General features: G+C 33.1%; 1 protein-coding gene and 1 long non-coding RNA gene across 2 annotated transcripts; both read left to right on the top strand.

Moving 5' to 3' along the window:
* Nucleotides 1-1,069: 1,069 nt before the first annotated feature.
* LOC111020498 (P-loop NTPase domain-containing protein LPA1 homolog 1) lies at nt 1,070-6,422 on the top strand. The gene is made up of 8 exons (XM_022297180.2): nt 1,070-1,335; nt 1,606-1,763; nt 2,740-3,071; nt 3,808-3,889; nt 4,058-4,489; nt 4,591-5,325; nt 5,432-5,542; nt 5,854-6,422. Exons 2-8 carry the CDS (start codon nt 1,617-1,619, stop codon nt 6,124-6,126), a joined length of 2,112 nt encoding a protein of 703 aa, XP_022152872.1. The 5' UTR covers nt 1,070-1,335; nt 1,606-1,616; the 3' UTR covers nt 6,127-6,422.
* Nucleotides 6,423-16,305: 9,883 nt separating this feature from the next.
* LOC148212449 (uncharacterized) lies at nt 16,306-22,790 on the top strand. Its single transcript, XR_015789620.1, has 4 exons — nt 16,306-16,894; nt 17,016-17,071; nt 22,062-22,300; nt 22,383-22,790. It is a non-coding gene; the product is annotated as an uncharacterized LOC148212449 (long non-coding RNA).
* The last annotated feature ends 2,346 nt before the right edge of the window (nt 22,791-25,136 follow it).

The following is a 25,136-nucleotide window of genomic DNA, read 5'->3' as shown; positions in this document are numbered from 1 at the left end:
AACAGTGTGTTCCTGATTGTAGCTCGAACTCGGCCTCCGTACCGACCTGAACATTTGGGCGGACCTGCACAAAAAGGTGAGCACTCCGACGATCAAGTCAGTATAGGTCGGATTCCAAGTTTAGTTCAAAGCCAGAAATCATCGTACCTGATCGGGGAGTGAGGTCCTCTACTTATGGGTGGTGGTCCCGCTAATCTCGCGACGGTTACATTCGGTAATCTCGGGACCGTCGGTTACACCCGGTGATCTCGGGACCGACGGTTACGCCCGATAATCACGCCGCAGACAGTTGCTCACATCGGCCCCTACCGAGCTCCCCGGTAGGTCAGACCTGGGCCAGGTTCACCTCGGCCCTCATACTTAGCTTTCGTCGGCGTTGATGGCAGCCATCTCGGCTATCCGAGCTGGGCATGACTCATGGGCCATCTTGGAGCACCAATAGGGGTCCTCCACGTGTCCAGGGTATTTTCATCCCCAAACAGTATATATTTTTTTTAAATTCTAAAATCTCTGGGAGGCGATGTTGAATTGATTAAGACATATATTCTTATTCAAAAGGTCATTCGACGTTTGAGTCTTTAGTAAGAAGGTTACGTTTATTTGTTAGGACATGATATCTCCGTTTAGGTTTCTTGCGAGACCGAGATGAGAAATATTTTGTCTCTGTCACCTAAATGCAACGTGATAAGGGCGGGGAATACGTTGTTCATCCCCGTCTCTACCCCACCTCACGTCGTCTCTTAACGCATGTATATAGTCTTAATGGTAAATTTACCTTTTAAAATTTTGTTGTATTATATATATATATTTGATAATTTGTAATTATGATTCATGAGACGTTTACATCTTCATTTCAAATAGGATCCTTCATGAAAATTAACTATTTTAAATGAAGATTTATCACGAGAAATTAACTTTTAATTTGATTTTTTCTTTAAAATAATAAACTTAGAATAATTCACCGTACTCATTACCTATGAGTTCTTTAAAAATCTCCCCTAACCTCCGTCTCATGGGGTTGAACTAAAAAAACATAATTTACGAATTTCCCCGATTGACCAATTCAAACCCCCAAATTAAACAAATTGGCCCCAAAATTATCACAAAATTACAAATCCCACCACCACATTCCCTCTTCCATCTCTCTGTAATGCCAAAAACGTGCGGTTGTTCATGGCAGTTGAAATTCTCGCGCGGAACCAGCCCCAATTTCGTAATTCTTTCACAGTTCACACACACAGCAAAAGCCATGGAAGCTCGCTTCTTCTCCACCTTCATTCTCGCTTGAGCGCCGGAGACTCGCCTCTATTTTCCACCGATTTTGGATTTTCCCAGGTTTGACTTCCTCGATTCCTCCATTTTCCCTCTGATTCCTGCTCTCCCTACATCCACATTGCGTTCCTTTTCCGTCCTCTTCTTCCTGTCAGCGCTCTGTTGTTTTATTCGCGTTTCTCGACATATTTTATTGATGCAATGTCGTTGTGGAAACGTTCCGTCAATCGCTTTCTTCATTCTTTTATTATTCGATCGTGATGCCTGCCTGCGCTACCAATTTTGATTATACTGCATCTGGATGTTGATAAATGCTGCTGTGATTTTGTTTAGTGCGGACAGCGATGGCTGAGCTTCCCAAATTGCTCTACGTAGTAGTGGTGGATGCGGGAGACAAGCCGGAGAACGGGAAAGGGTCTTTCAGGTATACCCGTCATGGGCTGCAGAGCACTCTGCAGCTCATGGGTTGCAAACCGCGGCACGCTTTCAAGGTAATTCTTGTTTTGTTTTATCGAATTTGTTCAGGTAGATCCATTCTTAGGATGCAGATGCTTCAATTACTCTTTCCAGCTGTGATGATTGGTTGTGTTTCTTTGGATATTTTCATGTGGGAAACAGTTTTTAAATACCCTGGTCTTATTGGTCTGTTGTTATGCTGATTTAACGTTTTTCCTGCTGCTTCCTAGGTTTTGGAGGTGGGTTTGAATTTATATACTTCCAGATTCCATGTGGATTCTTCTGCAAATTTAACAGTTGAATTTTCTAACTAGCAAGTTTGTCTTCAACAGGGTTGTTAAGACGTGTCATTGGAGATTTACCTGTGGAACTTACAAGATTTAAACTAGGATGTAGAATTTCAATTATAATTGGGAAATCCGATTAAAATTAATTGACTAATCTGAGGACTTCATGTTCAACTCGGAGTCTGATTATCAATTATAATCCAAAGAGCTTAACCAGGGATTAAAAACAGAAACAATAAAATAGAACCCCAAGAATAATAAAGTATACAAAGATACAATATATTTATGTATTTTAGTGTTACCTTTAGCCCTGTATTACATTGTTGTGTGCATTAGGTAATGTGATTAATTTATTGCCATGGTACTCAGATCTTCTGGTAGCAAAAATGTTTCTGAGAGTAAAGATTGAAATATCTCAAGTTTGGGTTCCTATCAGTTTCACGGCTGAGAGATATCAGATTGTGAAAACCAATGGTGCTTTTGTCAGTTCTTTTCTTTCAATTTTCTCTACCTTTGATTTAGTCGTTGAGCAAGTCTTTTATCTTTGTGGCTAGGATGTTGGGTAGGTTGTAATTTCCTTAATTGCCTTTTTCGTTTGCTTTTTTATTTCTTAATGGTCAATCTTATTTGGTTTCCATTTGAAAGCCATACATCCCTGACTTGAAATGATTGAAATTTATGCTGAAAGAGTTTTGTTTTTCTAAACGCATTCTTCTGTGGCCAGATAAGCAAATGGGTATTTGAATTAATAAGAAAGGAAGATTCAACTGATGCTTTTCTCCCTGAAGACTTGGACATGTTGGGATCAGTTTCTTTGGTTGGAAAAACTGAAATAGATAGTAATCACTACTATGATTGCTTAGATGAAGAGGAGATTTTCAATAATTTGGGTTCAGGAGAAGGTGATAATTGCAAGAATAATCCATTCGAGTTATATAAAAGAAGCAGGACTGCTGTTGTTAGAAGAGAAACTTTCTTGGATGTTATTTGTGATTCTCTGGCCAAGTACAAGTACGTTGGTCCCAATCAGAGGGCAGACCTGATGTTGGCGTGCAGGTACTTAAAAAGTCTCATTTTTTCATCAAATCATATGATTTAAGAATCAAAATTTTGATGTAAATTTATATTTATATATTGCAGTGAGAATATTAATTTGGTTAGAAATTGGATATTTGTGCATGTTCTGTTGTAAGATGCAGAGAACACTTTTCATACTTATTTCTCATGCATTTGAACATGTTCATCAACAAATTTGTAGCATGTACTGCAGCTTGTTTGATAGTATTGATGTTTATCTCTGACTGAGTTTAAAGGTGGCTTTCTAAGAAGCTAGATCCAATAAGAAGCCCTTAGATGCAGCCTATCGAGTTGATAGTCTAAGTGTATAATGAGAGGTGCTTAAATTTTCTGGAATGTGTCCTCACAATAAGAAATGTCCAAGCTGCCAACACATATATGGGTCTTTCTTATATTTCCAATTAGATTCTTGTCTGTTTATCGTTTGCTCCACTGCCAGTCATCAAAGCCACATTTGCTTTCTGAAAATAGTAAACGATATTGTTCTTGATACATGCAAAATTATTAAACAGAATCAATGTTGAGAACACTCAGAATTGCAAGACACATTCTACTGTAACTTAACATCATCTGTTGGCCGTGTATATGGAGCGTGACAATATTTAAGCAATAAGCTCCTAATGATGTATCTAGAAAGGGTCATTTATTTCATTCTCTTTCTGTGTGGTGCACATTGCATTACATAATATCCTTTATTTAAAATTTCTCACTGCAGAATCCGAGAAAGGAAGGAGTCTGTAACTGTGCTATTATGTGGTACTAGCGGCTGTGGCAAATCCACTTTGTCAGCGCTGCTGGTAACTTTTTGTTTTCCTGATATCTATCTTTATATCCCAGAATTGTTGAACTTATTAAGTGAGACCCTTGGTTAATGTCACATATCACAACGAAGTAATTTCAATTTGTGACATTTATTTGCATGCTAAAATTTCTGGAATTTGAGCATTCTGCACTTCCCACTATAGGGTAGTAGGTTGGGAATTACAACAGTGGTTTCAACTGACTCTATACGACACATGATGAGGAGCTTTGTGGATGATAAACAAAATCCTTTGCTCTGGGCATCAACCTACCATGCTGGGGAATTTTTGGATCCTGTGGCTGTTGCTGAATCTAAGGCTAGGAAGAAAGCAAAAAAATTGGCTGGAATTTCTCACAAGCACCTGAAAGATGAAAGTGCTGATGGTTTGATGACCAAGAACTCTGACAGCCTATTAATAGGGTCAACGAAAGTTCCGAACAATTTGGAATTAATCAGTCCAAAGCAGATGGCTATTGAAGGATTTAAAGCGCAGAGTGAGATGGTGATAGATAGTCTTGATCGTCTTATTACTGCATGGGAAGAGCGGAAAGAATCTGTAATTGTTGAGGGAGTTCACTTAAGCTTGAGTTTTGTGGTATGGTTTGTATACATGACTTGTGTATCACTTCTTTATTATAGCTAATTTCTTTACATCCACTTTCTTTTCCAAAAAACAATTATAATCCTGATCTGCAGATGGGACTAATGAAGAAACACCCTTCAATTATACCATTCATGATCTATATAATGAATGAGGAAAAACACTTGGAACGATTTGCAGTACGTGCCAAATATATGGCATTGGACCCAGCAAAAAACAAGTATGTGAAGTATATTCGAAATATTAGAACAATTCAGGACTATCTCTGCAAGCGGGCTGACAAGCATCTTGTTCCCAAAATAAACAACACCAATGTTGATAAAAGCGTTGCTGCCATTCAAGCAACATTGTTCAGCTGCCTTCGTAGGCGTGAGGCTGGGGAGCAGCTTTATGATCCCTCCAGAAATACTGTTAGTGTAGTCGATGAGGAGTACAGGAACCAGTGTGTAGCGTATTCATTGAGTTCCAAGGGTATGTTTCAGATGATCCAAAGGAAAGGTTCTAAGCATTTGATGGCTCTTGTTAATACTGATGGATCGGTGGCAAAGGCTTGGCCCGTTGATTCAGTAGATAGCAATGGTAAACCTCTTCTGGGCCTCAAGACAGATGATAATGTAGGGAATTGGATGCGTGGATCACTTAATATAGGTAAGGTTGAACCAGTTAATCTTCAATTTGGTCTTTATGGCATCAGTGCTTGGCCAAGTAGCAGTGGCCCTAGTCATGCTAGTAGTCTTGATGAGTCGAGAGCTGAATGGACTGATACTGGTAGTAGATACTTCTCATCTTGCTGCAGTTCCCCTAGGATATTAGATGGACCTTCGAAGGAGGTAAATTTTCTATGTCAATTTTCCTTGCAACATTCAGTTACTAATTTTCTCTCCTTACTGGGACTTTGATAATATCTTGATGCATAAAATTGATATTTCCCTACAGCTCAAGGAGGATAATTCAGTTCATGGTAGTGATGACGAGGTTGACGATCCACATGAGTCTGGTAGTGATGAAGACATTAGTGATGATGGTGACAAGATGTTCCATGAAGAGGTAATATGATGGTAATATGTATTGCCATATGCCTGGCTTTTTTCATATCAGAATACTAGAATCGGCTTGAGTCCTCTTTTAAGAACCATATGGCAATTGAGTATCTTTTCATTTATTATTCCATACTATTATCATCTGGTGCAAGATTATAAAATATGATTTAGCCTTAAAACAGAAGTAGAATATGATTTAGCCTTTAAATATAAGTACTCCCCAATCCTCTTCTTTTACGTGCACAAAAATTTTTAATACATCTGAGGCAGTACAATAGTTTATTTTTATTTCATTCATTATTATTTTTAATGATGCAGATAGGATCAGTGGATGAGGAATCTACGAAATCAGATGAAGAATATGATGATCTGGAATTGCAGGACATCCTAGAGAGTGGCTATCAATCAGATGAAGATGATGAGGAGGTTAAAGGAAAATTTGAATATGATTTAATGGACCAATTTAGACTCAAAAAAGGATTTAAGCATAGCCAAAACCTGGATCCATTCCCACAGAGTAAGAGAGGGACATTTGATCCCCTCCACTCTTATTCATCTATGCATGCAGAGAAGAATGGAGCAGTTTGCTAACTGATGAAAAATCTCAAACAAAAGGCTCTCAAGCCATATTACAGCTCGTGCAAGAATTGGTTAGCTGCTGGCGATCTCGATTACATTTGGGAACTCCAGGTAGCTACTAGCTTTCTCTCTGTTGTTTTTCTTTTTGTTTTCCCTAACAAGAAACAAAGCCTTTTGTTGAATAATTAATGAAAAGAGACCAATGTTCAAAGGTACAAGCTCCCAAAAAGGAGCGGAAAACAAACATAAAAGATGAAAAACAATCTTTCTTTGTTTTCTTTGGACATTTGTCTCTCTCTGTTTTGATCTCTCTTTCTTTGTTTTCTTTTATTTTATTTATTTTTATTTTTTTAAATAATGTTTTCTTGGATAGTAGCATTAGCATTCCAATATGAAAAATTTTGTTGATAATTTTAATATGTGAATTTCAATGGTTATGCCCCCTAGTTTGTATCGACAGGTTTTTATCTTACCAATTAAGGTCGAACTCTTTTCTAGGAGGCTAAATTAATTGTTGAGATTTCAGTATCAGCCTATCAGGTTTGCTTATGTCGCATTTTTATTTGCACGAACAATATAAAAATGTACAAATTAGCTGCTTTGCTTGTACAAAATTTGAACATAGTGCATGCATGTTATAGTAAAATTTTCTTAGAATTAGTAATATTTTAGAAATTAAATTGAATAGTTTTGAATATCATCTTGCTTATGAAAATATATGTAGATAAAATACATGAATAGTTTAGACGTTATGAAATGGTGGATCTCTTCTTATTTCCTCTCTTGATATCTTTATTATAAAGTTTGAATAAGATAAAAGCATGAAAAAGGGTTAGCATTCCTCAGTCTTAGGGTTAGAAACCATTTTATTTATTTATTTATTTATATTTGGTATGTGGGGTGAGGATTCGAACTCACGACGACCATTTTATTATTTTAAATTTACATAAAATTTCAAAAACCAAAAACAGGAATCAAAATAGTTATCAAACAGACCTTTAATGTTACAAATTATACTTTATAAATTCATTTACAAATTTAGTCTTTTATGATCAGTGTTTATTGAACTCTTAAAGTTTCAATAACATCTTTTGACTGTACATATAGTTTCTATAATTATTAACTAAATGATGATATAGTATGCTTATGTTGATAATTGATTTGAGCATGATGTGACAAACAAACGTGGGAAAAGAGATCGTACAGCCAGAGGAAATTAGAGTCACAATTCATAGAATCGACCCATTTCTTCTAAAAGAAATTACGTTGCATGTACCACTTTTAGGGTAGATGATAAGTTTTTAACATTTACAATAGTATTAAGTAAAGCTTTGTTTTTTTAGTCTTATCTTTCCAAGCCCACTGTTGGAATAAAGTTTAGATTGAGTAATGATTTTTGTGAAAGTGGAAGATAAAGATAAACTCAAAAAAAGCAAAATTTGAAAGAATTAAATTCAAAAGCAATCCATTTGGTGAGGAATTTAGTGATGGCAGATAGGACAAAGGTAATTATGAATTAAAAAAGGAAAATGCCCAATTCCAAAGCAAAGTTTTAAGTTCAAGCTTTATTAAACTTTAATTGTGATTTTCTTCTGAAAAAATGTTTCTTGCTGAAATGTAGCAGAACGAATTCCACTCCGACATTTTCACGTGCTCTACCATGTGCAATTTTTTTTTTATTTTAAATATATTCATATTCTATTAATGTGTTTTAATTTTTTTTGTTTACTTATTTTTTCTAGTACAATAAAATATGAGGTATGAGAATCTGAACTTAAACTTCGAGGATAGGAGTAGTCAACATGAGCCTAACCCAATGGTAATTAGTTTGTATTCTTTCTCTCGAGGCTAGAGGTTCGATTCTCCATATCCCCAGATTGTTGAACGCAAAAAAAGAAAAAAAAACATTTTTTTCTTTTTTGAGTACAACATATGGGGTGTGAGAGTGGAGATCAAAACTCAAACTTCTTAATTGGAGATATGTGCCTAAAATGGTTCAGTATACTTAGAGTGGCTAAGGTATTAGGTATTAGTAACACACACAGATACAGATACAACACGTGGGGGTGAGAAATTGAACTCACAACCTCTCGATTGGAGATATTTGTCAATTATACCGCTGAGCTATGTTCGTTTTAACATTAGTAACATATTTTATATAATTAATATTCAAATTTCTTTTGTTGTTGAGTTCAACAATTTGTGGGGTAGGGATTGAGACCTCCCACTTTATATCGAAAATATATACTTTTTTAAATGGTTGAATTATGTTTGGGTTGAAAAATGTTCGATGTTATTAGTTGCCACATAAAACACCAAAGATTTCACCTTGTTGCACAATAGACATTTAAATTGTGGGGCCAATATTAGCTAAAAACACCAAATTGGCTTCGTACTCAGTGCTGGTCATGGAGGATTGTGTAGATATTCTGGAAAACTTGTAAATAAAGATATAATTCTTTTTGTGTTCTAAAAATATATTATTCAACCCCACTATGGATCCACACAACACGATATTTAATATCTAATATCTTGACGAGAGAAAAAAAAAGACAATATCTAATAGTTCATTTTTCTTTTGTCATGGGTTTTAGAAAATCACAACAGTGATATAAAAATGGTCCATTACTATAGTTTAATCATTTTCTTTTTTATTATTAATTCTTAAAAATCATTTTAAACAACAAGGGTTTTAATCAATTATTATAATATCGAAAAAGTTGTGGGTATCACGTGCCATGCAACCTCTTTTGATATAAAATATTTAATAGTCGTTCGAAACGATTTTAGAATGAGTGATATTAGCAAAAAAAAAAAAAAAAAGAAGAAAAAATTATAATTGATTTTGTGAAACTAATTTTTATATATTTATTTTAGTGTTTTGTTATACACTTTTTCAATGATTCTTATATAATTAAAAGTGATTTTAAATGATTGATATTTGATGTTTGAGATTTTGACAAAAATCTTAGATAGAGAAAAGTTAGAGAAAGAAAAAAAATCTTAGATAAATTTTAGAGAGAGATGAGTTATAAAAATTTTAGAGAAAAATAGAATAAACAAAATTAAAGATAAATAAAGTTATAAAGTGACAAAAAAAAATTTAGAAATAAAAAAAAATTCTCAAATTTTAAGGTAAAAATAAGGTGAACTAAAAAAAAATTAAAATAATAACCTTTTTAAAAATTAATTTCCTATATATATAGATATAACCAAAATCACTTATGAATAAGCTTCCAGTGATTGATTGGGAATAGTTAAATGATTTTGGAAATTATTGCCAAACATCTCATTTTAAAATGGTGGTAGTAAAAATGATTTTAGCTAGCCCTCAAATATGCCACAAATCTCAATTTAATTCATGAAACTTTCATAATATTTATTTTAATATTCAAATTTATTCCATTTTGATCTATTAATTTTAGGATGTTTATTTTAATTCTTAAAGTTCCAAATTTTATTTTAGTTTCTAATTTTTTTTAAAATTTCCTTCTTAAATTGTATAAAAAATTTATAGCTCTTACCATTATTTTATCACAAATCATTTAACTGATCTTGTATATGTTCCTTATAAGTGTTCTTGTAGTTTGGCTTGTACAAACATTTCCAAAATTTATGTACCAAAATAAAATAAACTTGATAATTTAGGTTGCATATGGTTGGTGATTCAAAAATAAACATTTGAAAATAGAGAATTTGATGAAAAATATAGTTGAATTCCATATTTTTCATACAAACAGCAAGTTTTAAAGTTTGAAAACGCTCCTGTTTAAACCACACATTTGCAAGAGGAATGCATCTATATTCCGATGGATCCCTTGGATTGTTGGTTTTGAAATTGTATCCCTGACCAACATAGCTATATTTTCAATTCATCGGGTGAATCTTTCTATCTTCCTCCACACCCCTCTATCAGGATTGGACTGTGATGTAGCTTTGAAACAATTAATTGTATAACATGGAATAGTCTAAATCACTAATTTAGCAACAGTTTCTCTTCCTCCGATAGACAAAAGCCTGCCCTTCCAATCTTGGACATGCCTCCAAATACGATCTTTGAGAAATCACAGGTACCGACATGGGGTTTATCTATAGAATCTGACTGATGTAATTTTGTCTACTATATTGAGGCTAAATGCGATGATTGATTTATCAAAATTAAATTATCTAAGCTGAAGCTAATTCAAAACAACATAGGTGATTGCAAATAATTGAACCTTCCATGGCTCTAACTTTGAAACCCCATATACAAAATAGTGTAAATGAACAATAGAAATGAAGCAAGATATATAAATGTCTACGAAGGAAGGATTTGATTCATAAAATGAAAAATTGCTACAAGTATTTATAGGAACAATGTAAAACTAACCACTGTACCACGAACATTGAACTTCTCTCTCACTAACACCATTATGCCACTAACCTTGAATTTCTCTCCAATCAACACCACCATGCCACTATGCCACTATACCCAAAAATTTCTCTCCAAGTTTACACCCACATCCTATGAAATTTACTGCCCACTAACATGATAATTACACATAAAGTTTGCACTAATTTTTAACACTTCCCTTAGTGCAAATGTACGGTCAACAACACCAAGTGAACTTCCGAGTTCTACAAACTTGGGTCTGCCAAGCGCCTTAGTAAATATGTCTGCAACTTGCTTCTTGGAATGTATTTTCTGCAGTTGAATGTCTTGTGTCAAAACAAAGTGAAAATGTGTTTCAATATGCTTTGTATGAGCATGAAACACTGGATTCCCTACAAGCTTGATTGCAGTTTCATTGTCACAAAAATGGACATTGGGTAGTCCAAAATAGAGAATATTTCTCCCATTAGTCTTTTCAGCAAAATACACTCTTGAATAGCCATAGAAGCCGCTACATATTCTGCTTCACAACTCGACAGAGCAACATAAGATTGCAAATAATTGAACCTTCCATAACTCTAGCTTTGAAACCCCATATACAAAATAGTGTAACGAAACACGGAGATGAACAATAGAAATGAAGCAAGATAAATGTTTACGAAGGAAGGATTTGACTCATAGAATGAGAAATTGCTACAAGTATTTATAGGGACAATGTAAAACTCTTAAACTTCTCTCCCTAATGTAAAACTAACCACTATACCACAAACCTTAAACTTCTCTCCCACTAACATCATTATGCCACTAATCTTGAATCTCTCTCATCAACACCACCATGCCGCTATGCCACTATACCCAAAAATTTCTCCTCAAGTTTACATCCACATCCTATGAAATTAACTACCCACTAACATGACAATTACACATAAAGTTTGCACTAATTTTTAACACTCCCCCTTAGTGCAAATGTACGGTCAATAACACCAAGTGAACTTCTGAGTTCTTCAAACTTGGGTCTGCCAAGCGCCTTAGTAAATATGTCTGCAACTTGCTCCTTGAAATGTATCTTCTGCAACTGAATGTCTTGTGTCAAAACTTTATCTTGAACAAAGTGAAAATGTGTTTCAATATGCTTTGTATGAGCATGAAACACTGGATTCCCTGCAAGCTTGATTGCACTTTCATTGTCACAAAAAATGGACACTTGTAGTCCAAAATAGAGAATATTTCTCCCATTAGTCTTTTCAGCCAAATACACTCTTGAGTAGCCATAGAAGCTGCTACATATTCTGCTTCACAACTCGAAAGAGCAACAGAAGTTTGCTTTTTACTGCACCATGATATAGCCCCTATTAAAACAGTACCCGGTTGTGGAACGTCTATCATTGACATTACCGGCCCAATATGCATCAACAAAACCACTCAGCACAAAGGAAGTAGCTTGTTTATACAACAAGCCAAAACTCAAAGTGCTCTTCACGAAAAATCCTCTTTGCTGCAATTAAATGAGCTTCACATGGTTTCTCCATAAATTGAGACAGAGTAAGAGATGTCAGACCTTGTGATAGTCAAATAAATTAAACTACCAATGAGTTGCCGAAAAGTTGTTGCATCTGCCAATAGTTTTCCTTCTTCCTTAATCAACTTCAAGGATGGCTCCATAGGAGTAGTCATTGGCTTTGACTCTTTCATACCAAAGCGATTCAATAAACTTGCTGCATATCCTTTCTATGAGATGAAATATCCACCTGACCTTTCAACCTCCAAACTAAGGAAATACTTAGCTTCGCCCAAACTCTTCATTTCAAAACGAATAGATACAACATCTCGAAGACGGTTAAGTTCAACATCATCATCACCGGTTATGATCATATCATCAACATAGAGTAGAAGCATTATACGTACCGAGGTTGTCTTCTTAACAAACAGACTTGAATCTGCATTTGAAGACCTGAACTCACAAAACTCAAGATATTGAGCAATCTTACCATACCAAGCACGTGGACCTTGCTTAAGGCCATACAAACCTTCCTGAGCCGACACACATAATTTGGAAACTCTTTAGAAACAAAACCACGAGGTTGCTCCATAAAAATATCTCGATCCAACTCTCCATAAAGGAAAGCATTTTTCACATCCAATTGGATAATTCCAATTCTTGCAAGCAGCTAATGAAATAATAGTTCGGATGGTTACCATTTTAGCAATAGGACTGAATGTCTCATCGTAGTCTAGACCATATTGTTGTAAAAAGTCACGAGCAACCAGACGGGCTTTATATCAGTCAATAGTATCATCAGACCTTTTCTTCAACTTGTAAACTCATTTACAAGTAACTAATTCTACATTCTTTGGCCTTGGAATAAGTTCTCATGTGTCGTTCTTGTTTAGAGTCGAAATTTCATCATGCATTGCTTCTTCCCATTCAAGAACACCTTTGGTTTCATTTTAAGATTGAGGTTCTTCTTCACAAACATCACCCATTAAAAAACAAGATACAAACGAACAACTATTTAACTGTACCTCGTAATCAGATAAATAACTGGGTTGAGTTCTTTCTCTAGAAGACCTTCGAACTGTACTTTCTGTAGCTTCATCTGTTCTAACATTCTCTCCAGAACTACCATTAAAATCTTTCTCATTTGACACATCATCATTAAAGAACGGTGATAGAGTAACACCACTTTTCTTTGTACTCGCGTCCACTTCATGTGATGAAACCTCATCAAGCACCACATCTCGAGAAACAACAATTTCTCTTGTATTTGGATCCATACATCTCCATCCTTTTCTATGAGTATCATATCCAACAAAAATACAACACTTTGCCTTTGGGTCTAGTTTAGTACGCTTACTCTTTGAAACATGAACATAACAAATTGACCCAAAAACTCGAAGATAACTCACATTGGGTCTCTGATGATATAGTACTTCAAATGGAGATTGATCTGACCCGACCATGAAGCTAGGCGATTTATGACATGACAAGCTGTCTGAATAGCTGCTGCCCAAAGCTCTCTTGGAAGGTTATTTGCATGCAGCCAAGACAAGCTGGCCCCATCAAGCCTGAATGAACTAATTGCAATGGAACAGTAGCTTTACTGTCTTAAAGGGAGACGATTTGATTTTCCAAATTGACAACCAGGACAAACCACATCAAGATGAATTTCTTTAAGTAGAGGAATACCACCTAAAAGCTTCTTTGTCGAAATTCTCTGTAACTGTTGATAACCAATATGACCCAACCGAGTATGTCAAAGTGTTGCACTATCATTCTGACCTGTATTTTCAACATATGCATCACTTGCAGATAGGGAATCTTTCCTCTTTCCAGTTAACAAAATATCAACTGAAAATTGCTTCAATTTTCACATCATCTGGACAAAAAAAAAAAGTACCTCCCAGAGTCGGTAATCTGAGAGACTGAAACCAGATTCTTCTTCAAGCCTGGAACATGATAAACATCTTTAACAGAAACACCACCAACATTTGGAGCACCATTCTCAACATTAACACATCCTTCTTCAACAACAGGATGTAAGAAATTATCGGCTGTCGCAATGACTCTTCTTCCATGATGTGTACGTACCTCAGAGAGAAGAAAACATTTCCAGTAGTATGATGAGAATAACCAGAGTCAATAATCCAATCCTCATTATAATCTATAGAAGCATTGACATGCATGTTAATGGGTTGGTCGACAGCTTCAATCGACAAACATTGATCCCAAGTAGATTGTTCAGGTTTGTTACTCTCCCGTACAACATTTGCTTCCGCTTCTTTGAGATTCACCCAACTATTTGGTCTAATATGACCTGGCCTCCCACAATGATGACACACAACCTTGGTCCGACAATCATGTTTGATATGTCCCGACTTGCCGCACCTAAAACATTTTTTTATGTTACCTTTGGACTGCCCTTCAGTTTTGGAGTGCTTGTTGTCATCTGAAGAACGCCTGGAATAAGAATTATCTTTTGCATAAAAAACATCTTCCACCTGTGCAGTTTGCTTGTTGTTCCCAAGCATTTGCTACACCAAGACTTCTTGATTTGAAAGCAAGTTTTCCAACTCAATGATAGAAGGTTGATTTACCCAACCTTGTATCGAAGAAATAAATTGCATAAATTCCTTTCGCAGTCCACGAATGAGATAACGACGCAAACAAGCATCACTAATGGGCTTCTCCTCATCCAGTTCTAAAATTTTAGAACACAAAGATTTAATTTTCAGAAAGTACTCTGAAACCGACAAATTACCTTGAGTTTTTCCAGTAAGTTCGTTCTCCAAATACTGCAATCTCGTCGTGTTCTTTTGAGTGAACAACCTTTCAAGTGTATCCCACACTTGTTTTGGAGACTTTTTATCACGAACATGCTCGATATATACTCATTGCCAATAGAAGTTCGCAAAGCAAATAACGTTTTGCCACACTTGATCTTCCACTTCCTTTGCGCCTCAGCATTCTCCTGAGTGTCTTTTGGAATTTCCGCATCATCACCAGAAACAAGATCCCACAGATCTTGACCTTGTAGAAAGGCTTCAATACATATAGCCTCCAATAGCTATAGTTATCATTGGTAAGCTTGTCTACACAAATATTGCTTCCACCATTCATCTTCAACGAGTGTTAAATTCAAGCAACGAGCACTAAACTTAGACAATGAGCACGAAACTCAAACACAAACACGAGATAAAGAACCTCGCTCTGATACCATGTAACGAGACACAAAGATGAACAATAGAAAGGAAACAAGATAAATGTTTAGGAAGGAAGGATTTGATTCATAAAATGAGAAATTGCTACAAGTATTTATATGAACAATGTAAAACTAACCAATATACCACAAACCTTAAACTTCTCTCCACTGACACCGTTATGCCACTAACCTTGAATTTCTCTCCCATCAAGATCACCATGCCACTGTGCCCAAAAATTTCTCCTCAAGTTTACATCCACTTCCTATGAAATTAACTACCCACTAACATGATAATTACACCTAAAATTTGTCTAATTTTTAACAAATAGGACCTTAGAGTAAATTATAAGGGAAATAGACAGTTCAAAATTTACCAACCAAATTAGTTATTATTTTATTGAAAGCTACAAAAAGGCCAAAATAAAATAAACTCAATTTTAGATTTCTTTGAATGGTGATTCAAAGCCACCAATCTGAAAACAAGGAATTTTTTACAAAAAAAAAAATAAAGCTGAATTTCATATTTTTAGTTTTTTATTATTATGGGTTTGGTACCAAGTTTTTTAGGATCTAAACAATAAACTTCTTTTTTTTTTAAAAAAAAAAAGAAAGAAATCTAGACTATCAAAACTAGAGAAGGGTATTTTGGGTATTTCCGGAAGGGAAAGAGAAAAAGAAAACAAAGAAGTATAGAAGTGGCGGCATACATTGAAATGTTTTGAAAAAGGAAATTCAAAACAAAATAATAAATAATAATAAATGGTCAATACGAGGATTGCGCCACTAGCTATGAGAATAATAATTTCTTTTTTCTTTTTCTCTTTTGTTTTTGAAAAAAAAAATTAGGTTTTTTTTATTAAGGAATATGAGCGAGAAACAGCTAAGCAACGACCCAGTCCCCAAATTCAAAAAATAAAAATACATAAATAAACGTAAACATTTTTCAACAGCCAATAAAAACCAGTCCAGCTGCCACGTCGGCATGCTTTACGTGTATATATGTTGACTCTTTCTTCGGTCATCTCATCTTACACTGTTCCCTCTCCTCTCTCTCTCTACACGTTCTTCGGTTTTTAGATAGAGAAATTCTTTCATTCTTTTTTTTTTTCTTTTCTTTTTAAATTTCTCTGTTCTATTGCCTCAAAAATTTCTTCAACCTCTGTTTCTTCTGGTAACTTTATTGTTATTTTCTTTTTAATAAATTTTAGTTCTATGGGTTTTGTGTTTTGATTGAGAGCCTTACCCTTCAATTCTCTCTATCAAATAGAATTGAAAATATTGCTCGAGAATCCAAAAAGAAATTTTTTTTCCAAAAAATGGGAAGGATCCACGTAATTAATTATTATTATTATAATTTTCTGTTTGTTTTTGCTGAGATCTCTTTTTGGGTTGAGGGATTCTCGATCTGTATTCTTTTTTTTTTTGGATGAAACGGTCTTGAATTTAGAAGGGTTTTATGTTATAGTCTCTCTTATCATTCGACTGAATTATGCTCTAGGACGGTGGATACAGGCGTTGTTTGCGGGTGTAGCATCTTCAAGATTCACATGCAAGATCATGACTGTTCATCGGTCTTCGAAAGAAACGTGAGAATCTTGATGATGCTGCATCAGCAATAAACGACTTAATTACTATACCGAAAAGAAGAGAGAGAAAACCAAAACTGATGAGATTCTCTCTCTTCTCTATAATTTTCTGTTACTTTCAGGTGGGTTCCTCTCTCTCTTGAAGAATATTTATTTATATTCATTTTATTTGTTTATAGAAAGCAGTAATCCATCAATGGATTGGGTCTTGGATTTGGCTTTTATGTGTGTATTATATGGCAGGAAAACAGACCTATCTTTTCCATTCTGACATGTAAAATCTCCCCTCCTCACAGCAGGTAATTTTTCTAAACCCCACTTTAATAATATTTTGTAAATTAGTGGTAGTTATCAATGAAAACAGATATTTCGACATATTAAAGATGAATTTTATTTTGTGTCTAATAAGTCAGTGACGAAAATTTAAAAATATATTTCGATTATTCTTTCAACCATTCCTCAGCTAACTTTTCTAAACCCGACTTCAAAGTTTAGTAATATCTTGTAAACTAGTGGTAGTTATCAATGAAAATAGATATTTCGACATATTGAAAACGGGCTCTATTTTGTGTCCGATAAATCAGTGGACCGTAATTTAAGGAAGTTTTGGTATGGGAAATGAGAATCCACGGGGTTGGGAATTGGTCATTTTTTCCCATCTTACTGCCATTGTTTTGAGTCTTACAGAGCTTCGCTTTTTGCATCACAAGTAGTCCATATCTCTTTGGTGGGCCAATTATTGAGACCTATCAACTTGGCTGATTGCAACTTTGAAATCTCTCTCTCATTCTCTCTCTTCTTCTCTCTCTCTCCTCCATCATGTATGGTGGCCATTAATGACATACAAAACTTGCAGAGCAAATTTCTGTCTCTGATGACAGCCAAAAAGGCAGTCACTCAGCTGGATTTGTCTGTGGATTTGTGAAGCTGCCATCTCCAATGTCACTATCTAACCCTTTTGTTCACATATAACAAATATAAATGGGGCCTTCAATAATAACCTCATAGGCCTAAATAAATGTTCCAAAATGTCTTTTGTTTTTACTAATAATATCTTAAACCAAACCTCAATTGCTTTTTCCCAGATGGGTAGTTTAAATACTTCTAAGAAATTTTGTCTCTATGTTTCAATTTAGTTCTTAAATTTAGTTCTCATAGTTTATGATGCTAGTACAGTTAATTATTTACCTGACAAATGAGTAAATGTTTCCTACTTGAAGGATTGTGGTAGTTGACTGTTTGTTAAGGTTTATATGTCCAAATTTGGATGAGAAGTGATTTATTTGAAATCATCGGTGAGATCTAACAAATTATAGGAAACCTTGTTTTTCGGTGGCTCAAGCATACTTAGTTTGGATCAATCTTGGCCGATGAGGACAAAATTTCAAAATTGTAGGAAAATGCTAGGGTAATTAAGTACCAAATTTTGAATACTCCTAGATTTGGGAGTTAAAAAATTCAAACTATGAAACTAAGCCAAAATTCTAAAGACTTAAATTGAAACCTTAAAACCATATAAGGAGAGTTTTGTTTAGGTTATTATTTCAAATCTCAAACATATAATATTATTTTGATGGTAAGTTTTGATTCCAATATCTGCAGCCATTTTGTCTAGCTTGGCAAAATCATGAGATGCTAGAAATTTTGCTCATTTTTTTCTCTCTTTTTCCTTAAGAGCATGTGATTTGAGGGTTCTATATTTATGTCCTTGATTTGGATATGTACTTGGATTGTTGTATAAGAATATATTTCAAAAATTTGTTTGTAGGTTTAGAAGTTGTTAATACGTTAGTAGACATGAGGGTTACATAAAAATTAGAATAATTTAATTTTAATCTATGAGATTACAATCTAATAGTTTGGAATGGGTAATAACCATTAGATAATTATTCCCTTCTTTTTAATATTTGGAGCTGCACAAATTTAATCTATGTATCTATACTTAACTAAACATTGATTAAACTTCTAATAATGTATTTTCATTTTGGATTATGCCGTTATTTTCGATGTATGTTAATTCCACTAATAGAAGGTCAACTTTACAAACTAATAAAAAGCATTCCAGGTGTAGTTGATATTATTGTCAACGAAACCAAATTTAGAGATAGTTTAAAATTTTTAAAAATATAGAAATTAAATCGACATAGTAACTAATACGTGACTAGACAATTTAGAAGATAATTGTAGTTTATAAATTTGAATTTTAGAGATGAAGAAAAAAAACAACCAGTCTCCTCGCCTACATTTGAAAAAGAAGTAACACCATAACATAGTTTGAAGTTTTTAACCACTTCTAATTTGAATAATGCATAAATCACATTAGTATATCAAATTACGATATTGGTTCAATTTCATACCTCATGAAAGAAAGGTCCTTAATCACTAGTCAATCTAATTACAGTATTATACATTGTATTCTAAAAGATAGATATTCGAATCCTTATCGACCCGCATAACACGTAGCGACTCGAAAAACAGGGGAAGGGACAAAAATATGAATGGTGGAAAATAGGGTAAGAAATGCACTACACGGCAGAGGTTTGTGTTAAGATTGGATTGTGCAATTTTTGATCCGTACGATATAAGATGTCCTTTGGGCAAGCTAAGATTCCCATGTCTTGTCATGTTGGTTTTTGGTGATTGTGAACATCTCATCTTGTCCTATGTCTTCATATGTGTGTGTATGTAATATATATGAGTATAAAAATATAGTTGAGTTGTACATTTGCCCTCATTTATTATCTCTTTTAACAAAAAAAAAAAGGAAAAAGAAAAACTTATCCCTTTTTCCTCCATCCACCTAACTCACCTTTTTTCCTTTTGCTTTTATTTAGAAAGGTTTTTGCATCCTTTTTTCTACTTTTATCTTGAGATTCTTCCTATATTTTCTATTATATTTGTCCTATTAAATATGTATGATCTATTTTTTTTCTCCTTTCTTCTCTTTTGGTTAAATTATAAATTTAGTTTTTGACAAGTATAATAAAGTTTAATGATTCTTATTTAAATAATGTCGTTCTAAACACTATTTTGTGTGTCGTGTCGTGTCAAATTGACCAATATTTTTTTTAATAAGTATATCACATGATTATTTGATCAAGTATTATACTTGAAAGATTTCATGAAATCAAAATTGATTAGAGACAGTAATGAAACATTTTAAAGTTTAATAAGAATTAGATAAACATGGCCATCAAAATTTATTCAGGACTAAACTTATTATTTAACCTTAAATTTAATGTTTCTGCTATTGTAAATTAGTCATTCCAATTTGAACTAATAATTACTTTTGCAAAGGGAATTTATTAATTGTGATGAATAAACGAACGCCTTAATAATAAATGGCATTTATGTTGATTTATTTTGCCCAATATATAAATGTTTTTATACTATAAATAGTATTAAAAATAATTATGATTGTTCCTCTCAAAATAATAATAATAATAATAATAATGATGATGATTGTGTATAAGATTTTTTTATTATGTAATGTGTATTAATTTACAATGATTGATAAATTCCACCCTGTTATTTAGTTTTATTGAAATTGATTATGTTCTTTATCATTTTCATTATAATGATAATTGTGTATAGGTTTTTTTTTAATTAGAATAATAGTACTTATTAAAACAATTATAAAAAGTTCTGATTTATTTTATTACACGTATATTTAGGATTTTTTTTTTGAAGGATCATATATTTAGGACTTAAAACTTTATATTTACTGCCTAAAGATATTATTTAAGAGATAATTAGATAAATGACAAACTAAAAATATCTATTTTTAAATATAGTAGCAAGTTCAGAATTTTACACGAAAGTATAATTTGATTTGAATTCGAATAAAAAATTATAACATGAGAAGGAAAAAGTTTAAAATTTTACACCAAAGTATAATTTGAATTTGAATTTGAATAAAAAATTATAACATAGGAAGGAAAAAGTTAAATTTATGTCGGAGCATAGCTCAGCAGTAATAGACATTTAAATTACTAAATATATGATCCTTAAAAAAAATTATGCATGAGCATAGCTCATTGGTAATTTATGCATGAACATAGCTCAACAGTAATTAATATGTAAATTTGATTTGAAGTTTGATCCCCTATATCCGTAAATTGTTGAGAATGTAGATGCCGTACATCTACTATTTAGATAGTCACGTTTGTTTTGTAGGATATATTCTTGGCAAGTGTTAAATTTATAGAATGTTCCGAAAATATCCATACGAATATTCATACCATTTATACATTCATTAATATAATAGATTTATTTTAATTAATTTAGTATTATGTATTTTGTAGAACAAATTAATTCATATTAATTTAATATAAATTTCATTTTCAACTTTAATATTTTTTCAAAAAGATAATTATATGTTTGGTGTTATCTTAGGTGAAATTTATTTATTTTTTATCATCGCATTATCAGGAAAATATCACGTGTATGTGGGACTTAAGAAAAATGTTGCTTTAAAATTATATATTTATGATAATAAATATTATTAATAATATAATTGCTTTAAATTATTAAAATTAAATGAAGGGCAAAAATATAAAGAGTAGATGTCCTCGATATGGGAATCTTGGAAACCCGTGTGTCAGAAAAGCATCTAAAACTCATTAGATGCCCTCCGTATGAACATCCTAGGATACCCGAACATCTAGAGATACTCGAGTATCCTACATTCTCCTTAAACAAACAAAAATCCAGATGCCCATCCCATGGAAATCTTTGATCCCCATGAAACAAACGGCTCCTAAGAGTCTCACCTTAATCATAATGGTTTATTTGACTCAAATTTAATCAAGGATTTATACTCTACAATCTTATAATTAGTAAATATTTTACTATTCATTAAAAAAATACCAAGGTTATAAGTTTTATCCTAATAACCTAAAAGAGTTATGGATAATGTTGATTTGATCCTAGAATTAGTGAATTTAATCAAAGATTTATACTCTAAAATCTTAGAATTAGTAAATATTTTACTATTCATTAAAAAAAATACCAAGGTCATAAGTTTTATCCTAATAACCTAAAAGAGTTATGGATAATGTTGATTTGATCCTAGAATTAGTGAATTTAATCAAAGATTTATACTCTAAAATCTTAGAATTAGTAAATATTTTACTATTCATTAAAAGAAAAATACCAAGGTCATAAGTTTTATCCTAATAACCTAAAAGAGTTATGGATAATGTTGATTTGATCCTACTTGTGGGTGACATGCGATAGTGAGTATCATATTACAATGTATGTCTTCATATAAGCTGGTGTTGGGGGTAGGTTACACACGGTCGACCTGGACGTAGTGCGGCTTGGGGAGCCGACCTGGGAGCTCGACCTTGGTTGCTTGTACGAATAAGGCGGCCGCGTCACCTCATCCTTTGGAGTGGGAGTCGGACTGGTCATTGCCAGGAACTGACGGGTATTCAGCAAGCCCCTCCTTGAGCACCGGATTGTACTGATAGGACGTGTATCTACCCAACTACCGCTATAAATACACCCTTCATCCATGACTCCAGGTAAGAGAAATCTGTTTGATGCTTACCCATTAAGCTCGGATTGAGCACTAACTTGAACGTCGGAGTGACTTTCATTTTGCAGGTACCCTGAGTAGCCCTTTAAGTGCTCGCAGCCGACCTCCAAGGTCGTCTTCCGCGCCTCGGCCAAATCTTGCATCAACAGCTGGGTTGGAAATATATATATATATATATATATATATATATATATATATTCTTTGTGATTTGTTAAAATATAAAATAAATATTTTAATCACAGTGACTTCATCTTGATATTTTGGGACAAATTCATTATTCCCATGTAGAGTAAGTGCATGAGTAGTTTTGAGTACCCATTTCGAGACCTAAACAATGAGTCCACCCTCTCGCATTTGAATTGTAAATAAATTTTTCCTTAAAAGGATTAAATAATCCGTGATTACTTAAAGTATATATAAAATATAATTATAATAGTAAAACAGATCAAAGGAAATGGTTTCCTCCATTTTGTTCTTCTGTTAATTGGAAGTAAAAAGTCTGTCCCACATGAACGGTGTTGTTCCATTGGAGAAGAAGAATGGGCTCCAATACCATATAAAGGTATAAAACAGAGAGGGAAGAAGGGATTTAAGTTTAAAAAGTTTAAAAAGAAAGTCAATAGAATTATTATCTATTTAAAAACCGTGTCTCATTAGTCTAAATGGACTAAGATAAATTGAGAGGGAACGAGTTCAGAGAATTACCGATTTAAAATTCATTATCTCATGTGGGATGAAAAAAACTTGAAATGAAGGTAATGCATAACAAAAAGATAATGAATTTGAAATTTTATGGTAGGGAGAAAGTTGAAATAATAAATTTAAAATTGAAAATCTAGAGCCCCAAAAAGTTGAATATCTTGGGTTTTATGCTTAAATTTGAGCTTAGGGTTCAAGATATGAGCCCCAAGAATTTTGTCATTCATAAAGTTCAAGATAAAAGCCCAACTTATGGTTAAATTTGGACCTCAAAAAGCCCAGGTGTAGTCCCCCATGTTGGTGACAATTTGTAGTCCCATTTTATTTTCTCTCTCATCTCCAGATTCATGATCGATTCAACTTATGATAAAAAAAAAAATATACTTGGGTTATATTTCATCTCGCTAATTCTACCTTATTTTAAGTTCATAGTTTATAATTGGAACATTGATTTGGGTGTCATGGATAATAGGTAATTATAATTTTGTGGGATAGGAGATCGAATCATACGCCCTAGGAATGATAAGTTATGCTTGATTCAACTATCGTTTCATCCTTTTATTTCTCGACTTGATTAAATACTGTATTTAATGATTATTTAAAGATCCAATTTGGTCAAATGCTATGCAATGTGTTTGACTTGATGGTTGGACCTATAAATTTGACCTATAAATTTAATTTACAACTAAAATAATTATAATATTACCGTTGACTTAGCCTCCAAGAATATATTATTTTTTTTTCGGAAAAAAAAAAAAAAGTGTCGGCAGTGCAATAGTGGGCATTCAAAGTTTAGTCTCCAAAAGGGGCTTTCATGCATGTTACAAAATATTGGAAAAATTGAAGCAATTCAATTCAAAGGCAACCTATTTCAAATGTGAATTTATTATTTTTTTTTTTGACAAATTTTTCTAACCGTCCATTTTAATTTTCCACTTTCAACTATAGAATTTTTTTTTCCTTAATTTGAAGAAATCAAAGTAATTGGCCATGGCCGACGTGTAGTTTTTTTTTTTCCCCTCAGATGCTGAAATGCTGTCGCTCGTTATTAAATGCTTTCAGGATTATCGCTGGCTGTCTGCCTCTCTTTTAATTTTCAATGGTTTCAGAATTTTCTCAACAGTCAGTTAAAATTCAGTTTATATATATATATATATTAGGAAATTTAAGGTCTTAGGATGAAAACTTTGTTCGGTACACCATCGATTACATATTTGAACCTACAATCTTTTAGTGGGAGATATATAACTTAATTAGTTGAGTTATGTCTAAGTTGACACGAGAATTTTTCAATTTCACTTTAATAATACTTCTCATTAAAAAAAGACACCAAAATTTAATTAAAAAAAATAAATTTGGAACTAGGTATAAAATTAAGCTTATTATTTGTGTATGTGGACAAAATCTATAAAATTACATGGATGCTAATACGACGCTAATATGATACTAGCTCAATGTTTAAAGCATCTTCTTTACTAGAGGTCAGAGGTTCAAACTTTCGTATCTCACATTTGTTGCACTAACAAAATTAACAATACTAAACTTCTTGCAAAATCACCCTTCAAAATAATAATAATAAATAAATAAAGTTGAATAAAAAACTAAATATATATTTTACTCCTTAAAGTTGAGATTTCAGCGGTAATTGACACATATTTCTCGTACTCAATTTTTTTTTCTTTTCAATTTAATCTTTATAATTTATAAATTTTCAATTTAGTCCATTATATTAAAAAAAATTCATTTATATCCTTCTCATTGCGACAAGTCTCCTAAGCTAGGAGATTTTCTAATTCATCCAAATTTTTAAGAAGTCCCTAGAATTATTTAATTTTGGTTTGTTAGGTAGCATAATTCTTTTTCTAAATTTTTGTCTCATATCATTCAAACTTACCATCAATCAATTTTGGTATTTACAAATGGGAGTGTATAATTGAAAAAGACTAAAACATGAGGGACCAAATATTAAAAATTTTTAAATAATAATCAAATTGGAAAACCATTAGGAACTAATAGTTAGCAATACCCAAAAATGTTAACGTTTGAACCCAAAGTTTTGGAAATACTCAATTTTAGTCTTTAGCATTGAGTTTTTGTTAGCCAATTTAACATAAAAATGATAC

Source organism: Momordica charantia, assembly GCF_013281855.1.
Source record: "Momordica charantia cultivar OHB3-1 chromosome 3 unlocalized genomic scaffold, Mcharantia_2.0 BLBB01000003.1, whole genome shotgun sequence".
NCBI lineage: Eukaryota > Viridiplantae > Streptophyta > Magnoliopsida > Cucurbitales > Cucurbitaceae > Momordica > Momordica charantia.
Note: the sequence above shows the minus strand (reverse complement) of the source record. Positions and strands in the feature narration are given on the sequence as shown.

Bases quoted from the DNA above. Each gene is read 5' to 3' on its own strand.
- LOC111020498 (XM_022297180.2), top strand. From the start codon at position 1,617: ATGGCTGAGCTTCCCAAATTGCTCTACGTAGTAGTGGTGGATGCGGGA. The intron at 3,890-4,057 runs GTAACTTTTTGT...TTCCCACTATAG, and splicing joins CCACTTTGTCAGCGCTGCTG to GGTAGTAGGTTGGGAATTAC. The intron at 5,326-5,431 runs GTAAATTTTCTA...ATTTCCCTACAG, and splicing joins TAGATGGACCTTCGAAGGAG to CTCAAGGAGGATAATTCAGT.